Here is a 14,445-nt window from a genome sequence, read left to right as displayed (position 1 = left end):
TGTGTTTCCCCGACCTGGCTGGTATTGGGATCACAAGGTGTAAGTGAACCGACTATGATTTAATGTCCAATTGTAGACGGATGAGAATGTAATGTAAGAAAGATGTGCTCAATAGATGTTCTGATCGGCGGACCTGTCGATGGATGGATCCGAGTGGCATGGCAAGGTGTATATGCACATGGTCGATCTCCCGGAGCCCCGATCTGACGGAGACGATCTTATGCGGTCTTGTTTCTAGTCTCGGAAGAAAAAAAAAAAGAAAAAAAGCTCGTCTTCTAAACCTCGCCTACAAGTCTTACGTTGGATGGGGAATAAGGGTCATGGAGACAGTCCAGCAAAACCAAAAAGCAAGGCTTGAAACTCTTTCACTTCATTATCCATCTCCTCTCAAACGACATGGCATGAGTACATACATAATCAACTTCGATATAAAAAAGGGAAAAAATAGTCTCAAATCTCCAAAAGTTCTTCTTTTTGCCCCTTCCGCCTCACTCAACCGCCAATCCTTCAGACCCTATCTATCCACTCATCGCCTCATATCAATACCAGCAGCAAGCTCAGCCTCAAGATCCCCCGCATGTCCCCCACCATACTCATGCGGCCTCGGCTCATCCGCCTTCCACTGCCCGCCAGCCTGATGAGGCATAGGCACCTGCCCGGCACCTGTCTGCGCACCCGCCTGTCCAGCGCCGCCCGAACCGGGAACCTGCCTGACGAGCTGGCGGAACCTAAAGACCTCCTCGAGGATCATCTCGCGCATCTTGCCGACGTCGTCGACAACCTCGAAGTCGAAGTTGAAGGTGGTGGGACACTCGGGTTCGTCGGAGGCGTCATGCCAGATCTGGAGGTAAGGGTGTTCGAGGGCCTGCTCTACGCTGATGCGGGAGGCCGGGTCGAAGGCGAGCATCTTGTCGAGGAGGTCGAGGGCGTCGGGGTTGGCGTTGGGGAAGAGGTTGGGGAAGGGTTTCTTCGGCATGTAGGGCAGGTTTCTCACGTACTCCTGGGCCCTAGAGGATCCTATCCTCGACAGGGTTTCCTCATTGGGAGTGCCGAGAATGTGGAGAATCTGGTTGAGCTGGTCGACATAGTCGCGGCCCTTGAAGAAGGGTCGTCCGCCGAGGAGCTCGGCGAGAATGCAGCCCACCGACCAAACGTCAACTAGAAGAGAGAGTGTCATTAGTGAGACAAAGACCTTGACAAGAACAGGAATGTTACGGGCTACTAAAAACTCACTGGCTTTGGTATAATTCTGGAAGCTCAACATAATCTCGGGAGCACGATACCACCTCGTGGCGACGTACTCTGTCATGTATCCTGCATTCTCCTCGGGGTCGATGGAGAAACCGCGAGCAAGGCCAAAGTCGCAAATCTTGAGCTCGCAGTCGGCATTGACGAGGAGGTTACCGGGCTTGAGGTCACGGTGAAGGACGTTGGCAGAGTGGATGTACTTTAAGCCGCAGAGGATCTGGTAGATGAAGGACTGAAAGTGGGCATCGGTAAGGGGCTGGCCAGACCTAATGATGGCAGCAAGATCGCACTCCATCAACTCTGTAGAGAAGTAAGGTTAACTCCCATCCACACGTACGCGCACACGCGCAAAGGTAAATAGATTGTGCTCGAGAGCAATAAGAAATTTCTTACAACGTACCTTCGTAGAGATATGTCTCGTTGAAGTTTTCAGGGCGGGGAATGTCCATGTCATACAGACAGGTTATCTAGTGGCGCGCAAGTTAGGATTTGCCCCTAAGAGAGAGTGGGAGCGACAAAGAAGCAAGCACTACGGGCACTCCGAGCTCCATAAAGGTGCTCCGTTGTCCTGTTGCACATGAACCTTGGGACTTACGTTTCGGTGTCCCCTGAAGTGCTGAAGGAGCTTGATCTCGCGCAAAGCGCGCTTAGCGAGAATCTTTTTGCTAAAGACATTGGTGACCTTTTTGATGGCAACGCCCTCATTCGTCTGGTTATTCACAGCAGCACTGTTGTGGATGAAAGAGTTAGCCGGCGGTACGGCTCTAGGATGAAGCTCGGATCAATCGGGTGTGGTGAGTGAGTGAGAGTGTGTGAGTGAGCAGGTGAATGTGTGTGTCTGTTCGCGTGCCGAATGCGCACTTGCGCGGCGGGGTTCCCAGTCTAAATCAGCAACGAGACACAGCGGCAACTTGCGCCCTCTGCCCGTCTCCTGTCTTGAAAACTCGAATGAAGTCTCATTCAAGGTCTATCTTGCCATCCAAGCTTGGGGCGTGGCAGGGTGAGACGAGATGATAAGACGCGTGTGAATTTGTGGTGGATTGCGGGGTTTTGCGGCGGGGTCCGAGTCGCGATGGCTGATCTGGCTGCACCACCACACAATTGTCTGGCAGGGCTGTGGTCTCGGCACAAGATAGGTTTAGGAGGTCGGGAGAGAGGGGGCGGGTGTTGAGGGATCGGGGTTTTCAGCTCACCAGACAATACCGTAGGCGCCCTGGCCTAGCTCCTTGGTGACGGTGTATCGCTCATCGACGATGAAGTCCTGGTTGAAGACCTTGAAGACCTTGCGCCCCTGGAGATCGCCCATGGTTTCGGTGTTTCGTAGCCTAACGTGAGTGCTTGAAACTTTCTGTTGCGTGTCGCTTTGTCGACGGGGGAAAGGTGGGAGAAGAGGAAGTGGGGGAGCTTTGGTGTGCGACTAATGTAGGTCGAGTGGATGGATACCAGACGGGTTGTGCGGATTGCGGGTGTGCGCGGATGCGCTGATGCTCCGAGATTGAGGAGCTAAGGTGGATAAAAGAGGGTCGCAACGAGTGACGGCGTCTAAAGTAAAAGTATGCTTAATTCGGCAGCCCTTAGGGGTGAGAGAGAAGTCGATGACCGAGATCGGGAGGAGATGCTGAGATTCGGCGACCAGGCTGGGGACCGGATGAGGAGCAAAGAGCCGAGCCGAATGGTGGGATGTAAGTAGACGTCGAAGCAGAAGCAGACACAGAGGCAGAAGCAGAGGCAGAAGTAGCAGGGTATTGAAGGTATTGACGGTAAGAATTATTGGCCAGCAGGAAAAGGGAAGTGCATACGCGGCACGAGCAGGTATCAAAACGGGCAGCCCTGGGTTTATGTATGGGCCCTATGGGGAATGAAATGGTATATCAATGTATTACCCTTAAAGACGGATGTCGAGCGAGTGGATTCGAAGGGGACAAGTGGAGAGGGCGGAAGGGGAATGAAGACAAGGGAAGTGCTGCGTTCTTTTATCCTCGTCGGGAAGAAGGACAAAGGACAAAGGACAAGGACAGGAGTCGTTGAAAGAAATGTAGATAAAAGGGGCGAGTCAAGAGTCCACGAGGAAGAGAAAGGAGGAGGCAGTTGATGGATGGGAAGGCTCGTCGTTATAAGCCAGTAGCAGGAGAGATCAACATCAACGAACCAAGCAAGCACTGAAGGACCTCGACTAATAGCTTGGTGCTGATGACAGAGATCAATTATTGCTAGGCTGCACAAGGACAATAGCTGGACTTGGACTTGGACTTGAACTGATCCATCACAATGACCGAATCAGTACTTCGAGGACTGTATAGTCACGAATTCGTACAATGAACAATGAACAATGAGCAACGGCAGCTTGGGAGAGAGAGAATGCGAGAATGTGAGAATGAGGGGCTGATCTCAGCCCCGCAGCGCAGTATCAAATACTTCGTAATGGGATCAAATGAGACTTGGCTTCTATCAGTGCACGAAGTATTACTACTTCATACTTGTAACTTGTACCTAGTCGAGTCCCTGGTCCGTCCCACACTCCAATGTTCTTTCTTTGCGCTTTCCAAGTTTGGTTCCTGCTTTCACCACTTCATACTTTCCAGCCCCCGTCGATATTTCCCGTTCTGCATTAATGGCTTGATAATAGTTTCCTTCATGTGGCAGTGGCATTTGGGGATCCAAGTGTCTGAGTTGAGGATGTACAAGGCAATCCACCAGTAATGGATAGCAAACACTTGATGTAATGTACCTATACCATCGTACCCCACCATCATCCTCCCTCCGTCAACGTCAGGGTACCTACCCTAGCCCACTTGGGCTAACCAACAGGCTCAAAAGCCAACCGGATGGCTCATCCAGTCCATTTGCCGCTGGCCCTTCAGCGTTTGAAGGACAAGGTTTACAAGGAAAGCTCCGCTTTGGCCAGGCACTTGGCAGGCAAGATTAATAAAATCAAGGCGCCAATACCATCAACCAACGGAGCATCAATTTCCATTGCAAAACGAAAGGAGAGAAAATCATCGAATCATTGAATCGAACGAGACTAACAATGCTGACTCGCATTTTATCTCACTCTTCTTCCCCTGGCCCCTCCGACAAGAGCCCTGCAAGTACTGAGGTACTACACGCTATTATCCCCGGTCCTGCCCTACGAGAGAACGGGGCAGCATCCACGCCAAGACTGAGCTGCCAACCGCAACCCGAGGAGAACCAGTAACATTTTTGGGGGCCAAAACAACGTCTTCGTACTCTGTACACCACGAAGTAGAAGGACCTTGACCTGTTCGCAGCCTTCCCCAAGACGACTTTGGGGGCCGTTTACTAAAAATGGATCCATCGATGCTGGTACTTCGTCCTTGTACCTGTAGATCTCGGGCCTTATGTGCATTGAGCACATCGTGGCTGTACAGGGAGAACCAAAGAAGCCGCCTGGCTCTTCTGAGGATTTATACGCCAGGAGACGGCTGCTTTGCGCTTTGTGTTAGCATCAAAATTGATGCCGTGCTATTCTTACCTTGCTGCCAGGCAGTGCTGCCAAACTTAGCAACATAAACGTACCAGTTTAAAAGCCCAGGGTAATAACAGCAGTGGCATTATAAGCCAAGCCACCCTACTTCGCTCCCTTCCTGTTCTCTAGTGGCACACACCATAGAGACCTCGACCAGTAGCCTTTCGAGATGTAGCCGCGCGACAAAGGAAACAACCCAGAGGCACCAGGTTCTCTGCCCCCCATTTTGCACATTGCATACCATCACATCACGGTATTCCCCCTGAATTCGGCAGGAACACTAAGACATTCGCCAAGGCGCATGAAACGGTGCATAAAGTATATTCTTAGAAGGGGGAAGCATCGTAGTATTCCGTTCCCGGCAAGCTTGTCCAGGCCGGCGCTTAAGCCGACTGTGGGGTCAGAGTCACGAATGCACGCATTTTGAGAAGAACCGAAATTTCCTAGTGTTGACGAGATATGACGATGTAAGAGAAAATGAATAGACTCATATCAACGGGCCTGATGCCTTGGACTGATGTGACCAGATTGCGAGGAATCAACCTCGGCGGAAAAGACTTTGGTCGCATCCAGTGTGTCTTGCTGCATCGATGATAGACAATGGAGGTACGGAGGTGCAGATCATCGTGTGGTTCGAGATTTCTTTTTCAAAAAATGACTGGTATGGATGAACTGCTAGATTATGTAGTCACTCCGTCTCGAACGAGAGGTTCGTTCCAGAAGGAGAACGATCGGCATTGTGGCCGGCGCTTGTCTGCACAACGTCCTTGTATATACCTGTGTATGCCTAGTGAACGTGAAATTCTCATCACACTACGCGATAACCCTCGACCTCAGAACATTTGGCTTACTATCCGAATCTCCTCATGTTTCTGGCTGTTGCTATCATGAGATGTCTTATCCATGCTTTAAAAAAAGAACCTATCCCTGATCTCTTGATCCCCTTTTGCTCTTCCTCATGCCATCTTCTCACACAATCACATTCCCCACAAGCATCTCCTCGTTCCTAGCTCTCACAGCTCACGGCTCATAGGTCACAGCTCACTCTTCACGTCCGGAAACACCTCCCTCAAAAAATTCCCCGTAAACCTCGTACACTGCTCATAAACAACCTTAAACCCTTCCCGACCCCCATAATAAGGATCCTCCACAATCTCCACCGTCGTCTTCCTCCCTTGCCCGCCGTTGCCGGCGTACTCACCCCAAAGCATCACTTTAGCCTTGGATCCTTGCTTGGACCGCTGGACGTTTTGGATGTCGGCGAGGTTGGAACGGTCCATGGCGAAGATGTAGTCGAATTCGTCAAAGTCGGATTTGGTGAGCTGTTTTTGAAGGTGAGATTTTATATAATAAAAAAAAAAAAGAAAAAAAAAATACTTGCGGGACAGGAGATGTGAAGGAATATAAGTTGGGGAAGGAGTTTTCTTTTTCTTTTTCTTTCTTTTTTCTCTTCCTTACCTGGCGACCTCGATGGCGGTAGTTCTTGATACCATTGGATTCGAGGGTGAGCATCGTCCGGTGATCGGGCGTGTCACCGACGTGGTAAGCCGCTGTTGGAAGTTGGTTAACCACAACCCTTTCTTTCTAATCCGCCCCGTTTTCTTCCTCGTCGTGAAAAAAAAAAGAATTAAAGATACAGGGGAAAAAAGATCCATACCCGTTCCGCACGAATCAATCCGGTCCACAAGACCCCTATACGGCTCCTTCCGCGCCACAGACTGGAACACTCCCTCGGCCATGGTTGACCGGCAGATATTCCCTAGACAGACGAAGAGGACCGAGATCTTTTGTGGTTCCGACATGCTTTTTGGCGTTGACGAACGAGGAAAATGACCGGATAAAAGCGAGTAGATAGGGTGTTTTTGGTGGGGGTTGTCTTTTTGTTTCTTTTTCCAAAAAGGAAAGTCTGTGATATAGGATGGGATAGGTTTGAAAGAGAAGACAAAGTGTGAATAAATGCTGCATCAGATCTTGGCTTGGGCTGCTTGATAAAGTGGTTGGCTAGCTGGATGTCGGAACGCACTTAACGCGAATGCCCCGCATCATCACTTCCCCCCCACCTTGGCCACTTTTAAAGCTCCTCGGATTGCGGCGGGCTGCACCACACCCGAAGCTAACGCGAGACAACTACACAGAAGAAATAGCACGGCTAGAAATACAAGGGATATGCGGATAGACAAACATCTATCAAGAGAATATAGAATTTTATTTAAATCATCAAGTCTTAAAACGCAGGGCCATCATTCGCTCTCCTCACCCTCTCCTCTCCCCTTAATCCTCCGCCTTTAATGCACCAAAGTCCATGGGTTGCCCTCTGCTCCCCAACCAGGAAAGAAACTTTTCCGATTTGTCCGCCCCGTACAGAGAAACAGACCGCGCTTTGAGAAACCCATCGTAAACATAAAGATATAAGCCCTCCTCCCGGGGATTTTATCTGGGACCAAGCTTCTCGAGCACCCTGGGGCCTTGCTCCTCCCACTCCTGCTTCGTCACCCACATACTCTCCTTATCAGCCATAATATTGGCCAGCACCGCACCGCCAAGGAACACCATGTGCCTCCTACGAGGAGGATCCTCTATTCGCACCTTAAACTTGCTGAGCCTCTCGGGGTTCCCACCCAACACGCGCGTCAACCACAGCTGCTTGAGCTCCTTCTCCAACCTCGACGGCAGACCGGGGTACATGCTGCTTCCACCCGAGAGCACGATGGCCTTGTAGAGCGAGGATCGGACGTCGACGTCGGCCGCCTGGATCGTGTTGAACAGGAACTCGGCGATGCCGGGCTGCTCGCAGTCGACGAGGTGGGGCTGGAAGAGGCACTCGGGCGCCTCGAACCTCTCGCTGCCGACCCGGATCACCCGCCCGTCGGGGAGTGTGTAGCTTTCAACCAGCACGGTCGTGTCCTCGCTCAAGCGCTTGTCGAGCTCGAGGTCGTACGAGACGTAGCAAAGCTTCTCCTTGATTTGCCGCACAGTTTCGAAGTCGGCCGTTCGGTTGAGGGCGTAGCCGCGGCGGAGGAGGAGGGCGATGAGGTTCCTCGTGACGTCTCGGCCGGCGACGTCCAATCTCCTGGTGAGGTGGTTGAGGACGACGGATTCGTATACGGGGACAATGTGGGTGACACCGTCGCCGGAGTCGACGACAACGCCAGAGCTGAGACCTGTTGGTTAGACAATAGACAGTCAGCATTTAACCAGCAGCTTCGAAAAAGAAAACGCAGAACAGCGAATTCCAGAAACATTCGCTCTCTTGAAATGCGAAAGAGGTCACTCCCGACATACCCTGAGCATACAAAGCTAACACAGCCTGAATAGCGACGTAAACTCCTCCGAAGCCATACCGCTCAAACATAACCTCACACATCTGCTCTCGATTTTTTAAGGGGTTCATAGGCGGCTCGGTAAGCAGGATCTTGCGACCGCGCGGGTCGATCTTCATCTTCTCGAAAAAGGTGTAGTCCCAGAGGTGCTGCATGTCCTCCCACTTCTTCACGATGCCGTTCTCCATCGGGTAGCTGATCTGCAGCATGGTGCGGGCGGCAGCGGCCTCGTCGCCGCACATAATGTCCTTGATGACGAGGTCATTGTCGCCCTTTTCCTCGCTTCGAAGGATCGGCCGGCCGACTATCGACGGGTACTGGAACTCGGGGAAGTTCTGCGCCGCGTAACCTACTTTGAGGAACCCGGTTCCTCCGTCGAGGACTGTTCGGTGACAACGACTCGAGTTAGTCCAAACGTACACATAAAGATAGACACATCAGAGAGGCAAGGATGGTAACCGCAAGGAGTATCGTGGCGGTGTGTGTTGAGCTTCGGTTTGGTGCTCGAGGAAGCCTAGGGCATCTCGAGAGTGGGAGCGGGGGTTAGGAGCTCTCTGACGTAACGTACCTATAGGGGCGGTCATGGTGGAAAGGTAAGGGGGAAGGGAATGGATCGAGAAAGGATGGTATTGAATTGGAATATCTAGGGGTAAAACCCAAGAGCGTGTGGTGTGTCCCTTGCGAAGGAAGGGGATGTAGATGAGGCCAGCCGGGGCAGTCGTGGGCACGGAGACGTTGACGTTGGCTACTGCTGCGGTAGTGCCTGTCTAGTGGGGTTGGACCTCGACTTGGACGCACCAAGACTCCTGCAATTGTGACGGGAGAAGAGCGGACCTGCTTCGTCTAAATTTCGCACGGCGGCGTCTTTGCTTAGTCACCAGTCCAACCTCCTCAACCTCACCATGACCAAGTGACTGAGCCCGAGAATCAGGATGCCCTGCTCACTCTTCCCGCTATCAAGTCTACTCTCTTCATCCCATGGGCATTTCCTAGACAGTCCGGAAGCCTCACCATACTCTATCGAAACTCAATTCTCTTCTTGTATCCTTTAATCTCCCGAGTAATTATCTCTAATTGCGTCCCTTGCCCATCGCCTCCCTCGAGCATACGGTGGGCCTGGAGCCGCCTTTTGCCACATAAAACCGTAGCTCATCCTTCCCTCATAGTCGTCGAGCTTCAACCAACCATGTTCTCTGGTCCTTCGTTTGCCTTATAGCATATTGCTGGATTCGAGACCGAATAATTCCTCTCTTAACCTAAACGGCCCTCATCCTGTCCGTCGACTGTGATGGGCCACACAAACCCTCCCACAGGAGCATCATGTCCTGGCTCAATCCCCGGCTCCAGGAGCCAAACCCTCAAGCACAGCGTTCAAGCGGCGTTTGAAGGTGTGTATAGTGTGTATACCCCCGATCCATTTATATAAAATGTTTCTTTTGTTCCTGGCCATTTTCTAGTCTCTTTCTCACCCTTTCTCTTACTGCCCACTCACTGGCTCACCCCCCCTCTCTCATTCCCACCTCCCCTGTTTTCATATAATTGCAGCTAACAGAAAAGCAGAGCGTGGGCTTGGAAACATCACATATCAACCCAAGATTCGTGTGACAGACAAGTACAAGGTTGTTGGTTTCATCAGCAGCGGTACCTATGGTCGCGTCTACAAGGCCCTCGCCCGAGGCGGCAAGCCGGGTGAGTTCGCCATCAAAAAGTTCAAGCCCGACAAGGAGGGCGAGCAAATCACCTACACGGGCATCTCCCAGAGCGCCATCCGAGAAATGTCCCTCTGCACCGAGCTGAAGCACGAAAACGTCATCAAACTCGTCGAGATCATGCTCGAGGACAAGTGCATCTTCATGGTGTTCGAATTCGCCGAGCACGACTTGCTTCAGATCATCCACCACCACAACCAGCAGCCCCGCCACCCCATATCACCCGGCATGGTCAAGAGTATTATGTTCCAGCTTCTTAATGGGTGCCAGTACCTCCATACGAACTGGGTGCTCCATCGAGACCTGAAGCCCGCGAACATCATGGTGACCTCGGCTGGTGAGGTCAAGATTGGAGACTTGGGTCTGGCCAGACGCTTCGACAAGCCCCTGCACTCGTTGTTTAGTGGCGACAAGGTCGTCGTTACGATCTGGTACCGAGCACCCGAGCTCATCCTGGGAAGTCATCACTATACCCCCGCCATCGACATGTGGGCCGTGGGGTGCATTTTTGCGGAACTGCTCTCCCTGCGTCCGATATTCAAGGGTGAAGAGGCCAAGATGGACAGCAAGAAGACGGTCCCCTTCCAGCGAAACCAGATGCAAAAGATTATCGACATCATGGGCATGCCGACGAAGGAGCAGTGGCCCCTGCTAGCCGCCATGCCCGAGTACATGCAGCTCCGAAACCTCCAAGCCCCCATGACCTCCTCTTCCTCCTCCCACCACCCTCACTCCCAGCACCACCACCACCATCATCACCACCACTCGCAACAGCACAGGCACCACGGCCAACCGGTCAACACGTCCAACCTCGAAAAATGGTACTACAGCACCATCACCCAGGGCCATTCCAGCGCCCCCACCGGCATCTCCACCTCCAGCTCCCCGCTCGCCTCCCTCGGCACCGAGGGCTACAACCTCCTCTCCGGCCTCCTCGAATACGACCCGGAAAAGCGCCTCACGGCCGCCCAAGCCCTCGAGCACGCCTTCTTCAGCACGGGCGATCGCCTCGTCGCAAGCTGCTTCGACGGTCTGCCTAACGAGTATCCGAGGCGGAGGGTCACGCAGGACGATAATGATATTCGGACGAATAGTCTTCCGGGGACGAAGAGGAGCGGGTTGCCGGATGATTCGCTTGTGAGGCCTGGGAAGAGGGTCAAAGATGGTTAGGTACCTGGCGTGTCGAAGGGGCCTGGGTTGTTGACTCGTGGTTGATGGTTACTTTGGATTGGGTTGAATTGGGTTGACTTTGGTGGGCGCTCCGTGATTTCTTTTTTCCCCTGGTGATATTTTGTTCGGTCCGGAATTCTTGGGTCCGAGGTGCAATTTTGGTCCTTTGTCTTCATTTTTGTCCCCAGGATGGTTCGGTACAGCGCATATTGTGTTTATGGGTTCGGCGTCGGGCTTGGTTTTCTTTGGCTCATTGTATAGCGGGAAGGCAAAGCATCCGTACTTTATAGGAAATCATACAGCAGCATATCTTGCGTCAGTCGAACTTGTTTTCTATTCTCTATCGTCACACACACCAACACATTCTAGGGAATCACCATGAAAGAAGAAAAAAAAAATGTGGTCCTCTTCTATCTCCCTCCGGTACCGCCAAAACACGTCTCCCCAACGAGCCAGCCTCTCGATCCTCCATCCCCCAAATCTCCTCGAGCGAACGGGGAAGCGGCCGCAGAAGCTCAAGACCGATCTCTCGAATCAACCAAACGCAGAAAGTGAATTCAAACCACCAGAAGGGGGAATAAAAAAAAAGCACGCTATATATTTCTTCCTAAAGACATGAAAAAACATGACACCGAAAAAAAAGGCTAAAAAACAGGTTCCAAAAACATAAATGTTTAAGAAAAAAAAAAAGGTATCTATCCCGTAATGAACAAGAAGAAAAGGAAGAAAACATCCACTAAAAGGACAAGATATATGACCGCACAGTTTGGAACTTTGCAGGGAGAAACAGGGCATTTGGAGGATTCCTTCGGGCTAGAAAAACAATTCCAGTTCTCTTCGAGATGGGTGACGTAGATATTTCTCCAGCATAGAACAGGCGGGGGATTCGAGGAAGCATGGAATAAACAAGGTATCGAGAGAAAATTGCGCGTGAACATGGGGTAACGGGTTTCTGATTAAAGGGGATGGGAATCATTATTCTGTGGACTGCTGGGAAAGTCTTCGTCATTCCTTCTTTCCGTGGTATCTTCTGCCTAGGCATCTTCTTCACAACTCTGCTCTTCTTTCCTAGCTTTTTCCATCCATCCTCTCTTTCTCTTGCTGCAAAAAGCATGGAATCGCCTTCTCGTTCGTTCGTTTCGGGGATGGCCCAGGCGTGATGGGTTGCAAAGGCAGGTTAATCGGCCTCGGTGACCGAGGAAGCGGAAAAGGGGGGTTCAACGCGTAGAGGTGAGGAATTCCTACTTCTTCGCCGGCGCAGGGGGTGCCTTTACGTTGTTGGACAACCAAGCAAGACCCTCGAGGAGACCCTCGCCCGTGGTCGCGCAACTGGGCACGACGTACCAGACCTTGTCCTTGAGCTTGGAGAGCTGGAGAGCCTCGGTGACTTCGGTGGGTTTGAGGGCTAAAAAATCGCAGACCAAAAATATTAGCAAACCGGTCCTGAGTTCATCATCTCGATGTGTTTCTTTTTCTCTTCCCGGCGTTTTCTCCTCCGCTTGCTGAGAAAGGAAGGAATGGAGGATGGGTAGAGGAGTGGGAGGAGGGGATTTCTTTACCATCAGGGAGATCTTGTTTGTTAGCGAACACGAGGAGCAAGCTATCCTTCATCTCGCGATCGTTAATAATCCTGTGCAACTCCTGCTTGGCCTCCTCGATACGCGCGCGGTCCGAAGAGTCAATGACAAAAATGAGACCCTGGGTACCTAAAGTGACGAAAGAACCAACCCGTTAGTTATGCCAAATCCAAACTAAAACCGCGATACTTTCCGCTTCTTATTCCACCACCCCCTTTCCTCCCCTTTTTGTGCGGAGAAACTTTCCAGTAGGTTAATAGAAAAAGATCGCAACTAACCGCTAAAGTAATGCCTCCAGAGAGGACGGATCTTATCCTGACCACCAACATCCCAGACATTAAACTTGACATTCTTGTAGGTGACAGTCTCGACGTTGAAACCGACGGTAGGGATGGTGGTGACGTCTTGGCCAAGCTTGAGCTTGTAAAGGATGGTGGTCTTGCCGGCGGCATCGAGGCCGAGCATGAGGATGCGCATTTCCTTTGATCCGAAGATCTTGCCCATCATCTTGGAGAATTGGCCGCCCATTTTGTCGGTGGGGGAAGGGATGCTGATAAAACTGAAGGGGAGTGTAATTTCCGGTGTTTTGTTTCGATATTCTCGAGAGATTTGCGTGAATCGAGGTTGAAAGGGGTTTGACGCGACAGAGATTCAAGAGGAGATGTTTGTCGAGATGGCTGGAGGAAGGGAGAAAGGAGACTGGGTATCAGGAACGCGTCGAGGTTTGAATAGGAAGGTATCGATTCGTCGTCGTCGGGGAGATATTTGTTTGGAAAAAGGGGAGCAAGAAGGGGACAATATGGTTGTTGCGGATGTAGGCTTTGGTGGTTGCAAGAAGATCGGACTTTAATTAGGGGGAAGAAGTGGCTTGCTGTCAAGCAAGCTGTTCATCCAGGAAGTGGGCAACGCTGCGCTTCGTGATCTTAGGCCTCAAGCTAAAGTAAAGGAGAGATTAGCAACCATTCATCAGTTCATTATCACATCCCATGATGGAGGAGGATGGGTGAGAAAGCCAGACAAGGCTACGAACCTATTACAGAATTCCGTGAACAAGGCCCTGGGGCTGGGAGAAGAAAAGAAAGCCAATTCCAGAAAGGAGTACAAGAAAAGCAACAGTAGGGCAGCAAACTGGCAATGAGAGCAGGGATCACAAAGACCACAAGGCCAAATTGACAATGGGGAAGAAGATGGGGGGAAAGGGGTGGATAGATGTGAGAAGAGGCAGGGGTAACTAATTGCGACAGAAGGCAAGGCTACATCTCCTGCCCAGGGGGTTCACATAGACACTGACACTGACACTGACAGGCACTGGCACAGAGCCGTCTGGAATCAACCAATGCCTTCTGTCTTAGAGCAAGAGGGGCCTTCCGGTCCAATCGAGGCTATCAGAGAGAATCAGGGATCAATGGTTCAATCAAATGTCGGGGTCATCATTTGATTGATGTCAAATCTTCGGGGCGTTTCAACCGCATCGAACTCTCCAGCGGCAGATTTGGAAGCCTCAGGGGCAAACGCACTGATCTCGATTGGCAGTTTGGTGCTTATTAGTGCATAGTGCAAGGCACGCCCAGCCGCTCTTGCCTTCAATCTCGGGGTAGCACGCGGTGCAGAACGCTAATTAAGGTCTAGCTACATAAGTAGCGAGGTACTGGGGTATGGCAGTACTTTGTACACCACTACGAAGTACCCATCCATCACCATGTCAAGTACATTGATGAAATTGAACCACCCCATGTAATTTGGGGAAGGAAGTCGCGGCTCAAGCTGCCAAAATGCATTACTCAATTGATTGAGTCTGGCGGTCACAGTGCTCCGTCTCTAGCGTTATCTCCTCGAAGGAAATACGAAGAAAAAATTCGACAACAATTCCAGACCCAGCCTGGAACCAGCCCGCCCAAATAAACAGAAGGAAACAAACAGTATCATCAATTTCA

At 51.4% G+C, this 14,445-nt stretch overlaps 5 protein-coding genes across 5 annotated transcripts; 1 reads left to right on the top strand and 4 right to left on the bottom strand.

Annotated features, from left to right (window-relative positions):
• Positions 1-526: 526 nt before the first annotated feature.
• SAPIO_CDS2689 (Mitogen-activated protein kinase) lies at positions 527-2,554 on the bottom strand (the record flags this gene model as incomplete). Its single annotated transcript, XM_016785646.1, has 5 exons — positions 527-1,158; positions 1,234-1,548; positions 1,649-1,715; positions 1,844-1,976; positions 2,442-2,554. The coding sequence occupies 5 exons, from the start codon at positions 2,552-2,554 to the stop codon at positions 527-529; spliced, it is 1,260 nt and encodes a 419-aa protein (XP_016645022.1).
• A 3,215-nt stretch (positions 2,555-5,769) lies between these two features.
• SAPIO_CDS2688 (uncharacterized protein) lies at positions 5,770-6,537 on the bottom strand (the record flags this gene model as incomplete). Its single annotated transcript, XM_016785645.1, has 3 exons — positions 5,770-6,057; positions 6,194-6,285; positions 6,393-6,537. The coding sequence occupies 3 exons, from the start codon at positions 6,535-6,537 to the stop codon at positions 5,770-5,772; spliced, it is 525 nt and encodes a 174-aa protein (XP_016645021.1).
• A 628-nt stretch (positions 6,538-7,165) lies between these two features.
• SAPIO_CDS2687 (uncharacterized protein) lies at positions 7,166-8,639 on the bottom strand (the record flags this gene model as incomplete). Its single annotated transcript, XM_016785644.1, has 3 exons — positions 7,166-7,896; positions 8,018-8,437; positions 8,624-8,639. 3 exons carry the CDS (start codon positions 8,637-8,639, stop codon positions 7,166-7,168), a joined length of 1,167 nt encoding a protein of 388 aa, XP_016645020.1.
• A 704-nt stretch (positions 8,640-9,343) lies between these two features.
• Positions 9,344-10,934, top strand: SAPIO_CDS2686 (Serine/threonine-protein kinase SSN3; the record flags this gene model as incomplete). Its single annotated transcript, XM_016785643.1, has 2 exons — positions 9,344-9,443; positions 9,616-10,934. 2 exons carry the CDS (start codon positions 9,344-9,346, stop codon positions 10,932-10,934), a joined length of 1,419 nt encoding a protein of 472 aa, XP_016645019.1.
• Positions 10,935-12,175: 1,241 nt separating this feature from the next.
• Positions 12,176-13,039, bottom strand: SAPIO_CDS2685 (uncharacterized protein; the record flags this gene model as incomplete). The annotated part of the gene is made up of 3 exons (XM_016785642.1): positions 12,176-12,339; positions 12,494-12,640; positions 12,790-13,039. The coding sequence occupies 3 exons, from the start codon at positions 13,037-13,039 to the stop codon at positions 12,176-12,178; spliced, it is 561 nt and encodes a 186-aa protein (XP_016645018.1).
• Between the last annotated feature and the right edge of the window lie 1,406 nt (positions 13,040-14,445).

The sequence above is a fragment of the Scedosporium apiospermum genome (genome assembly GCF_000732125.1).
Source record: "Scedosporium apiospermum strain IHEM 14462 chromosome Unknown SEQ_SAPIO_0086, whole genome shotgun sequence".
Classification (NCBI taxonomy): domain Eukaryota; kingdom Fungi; phylum Ascomycota; class Sordariomycetes; order Microascales; family Microascaceae; genus Scedosporium; species Scedosporium apiospermum.
The sequence above is the reverse complement of the archived record's forward strand: the minus strand, read 5'-3'. Positions and strand labels throughout refer to the sequence as shown.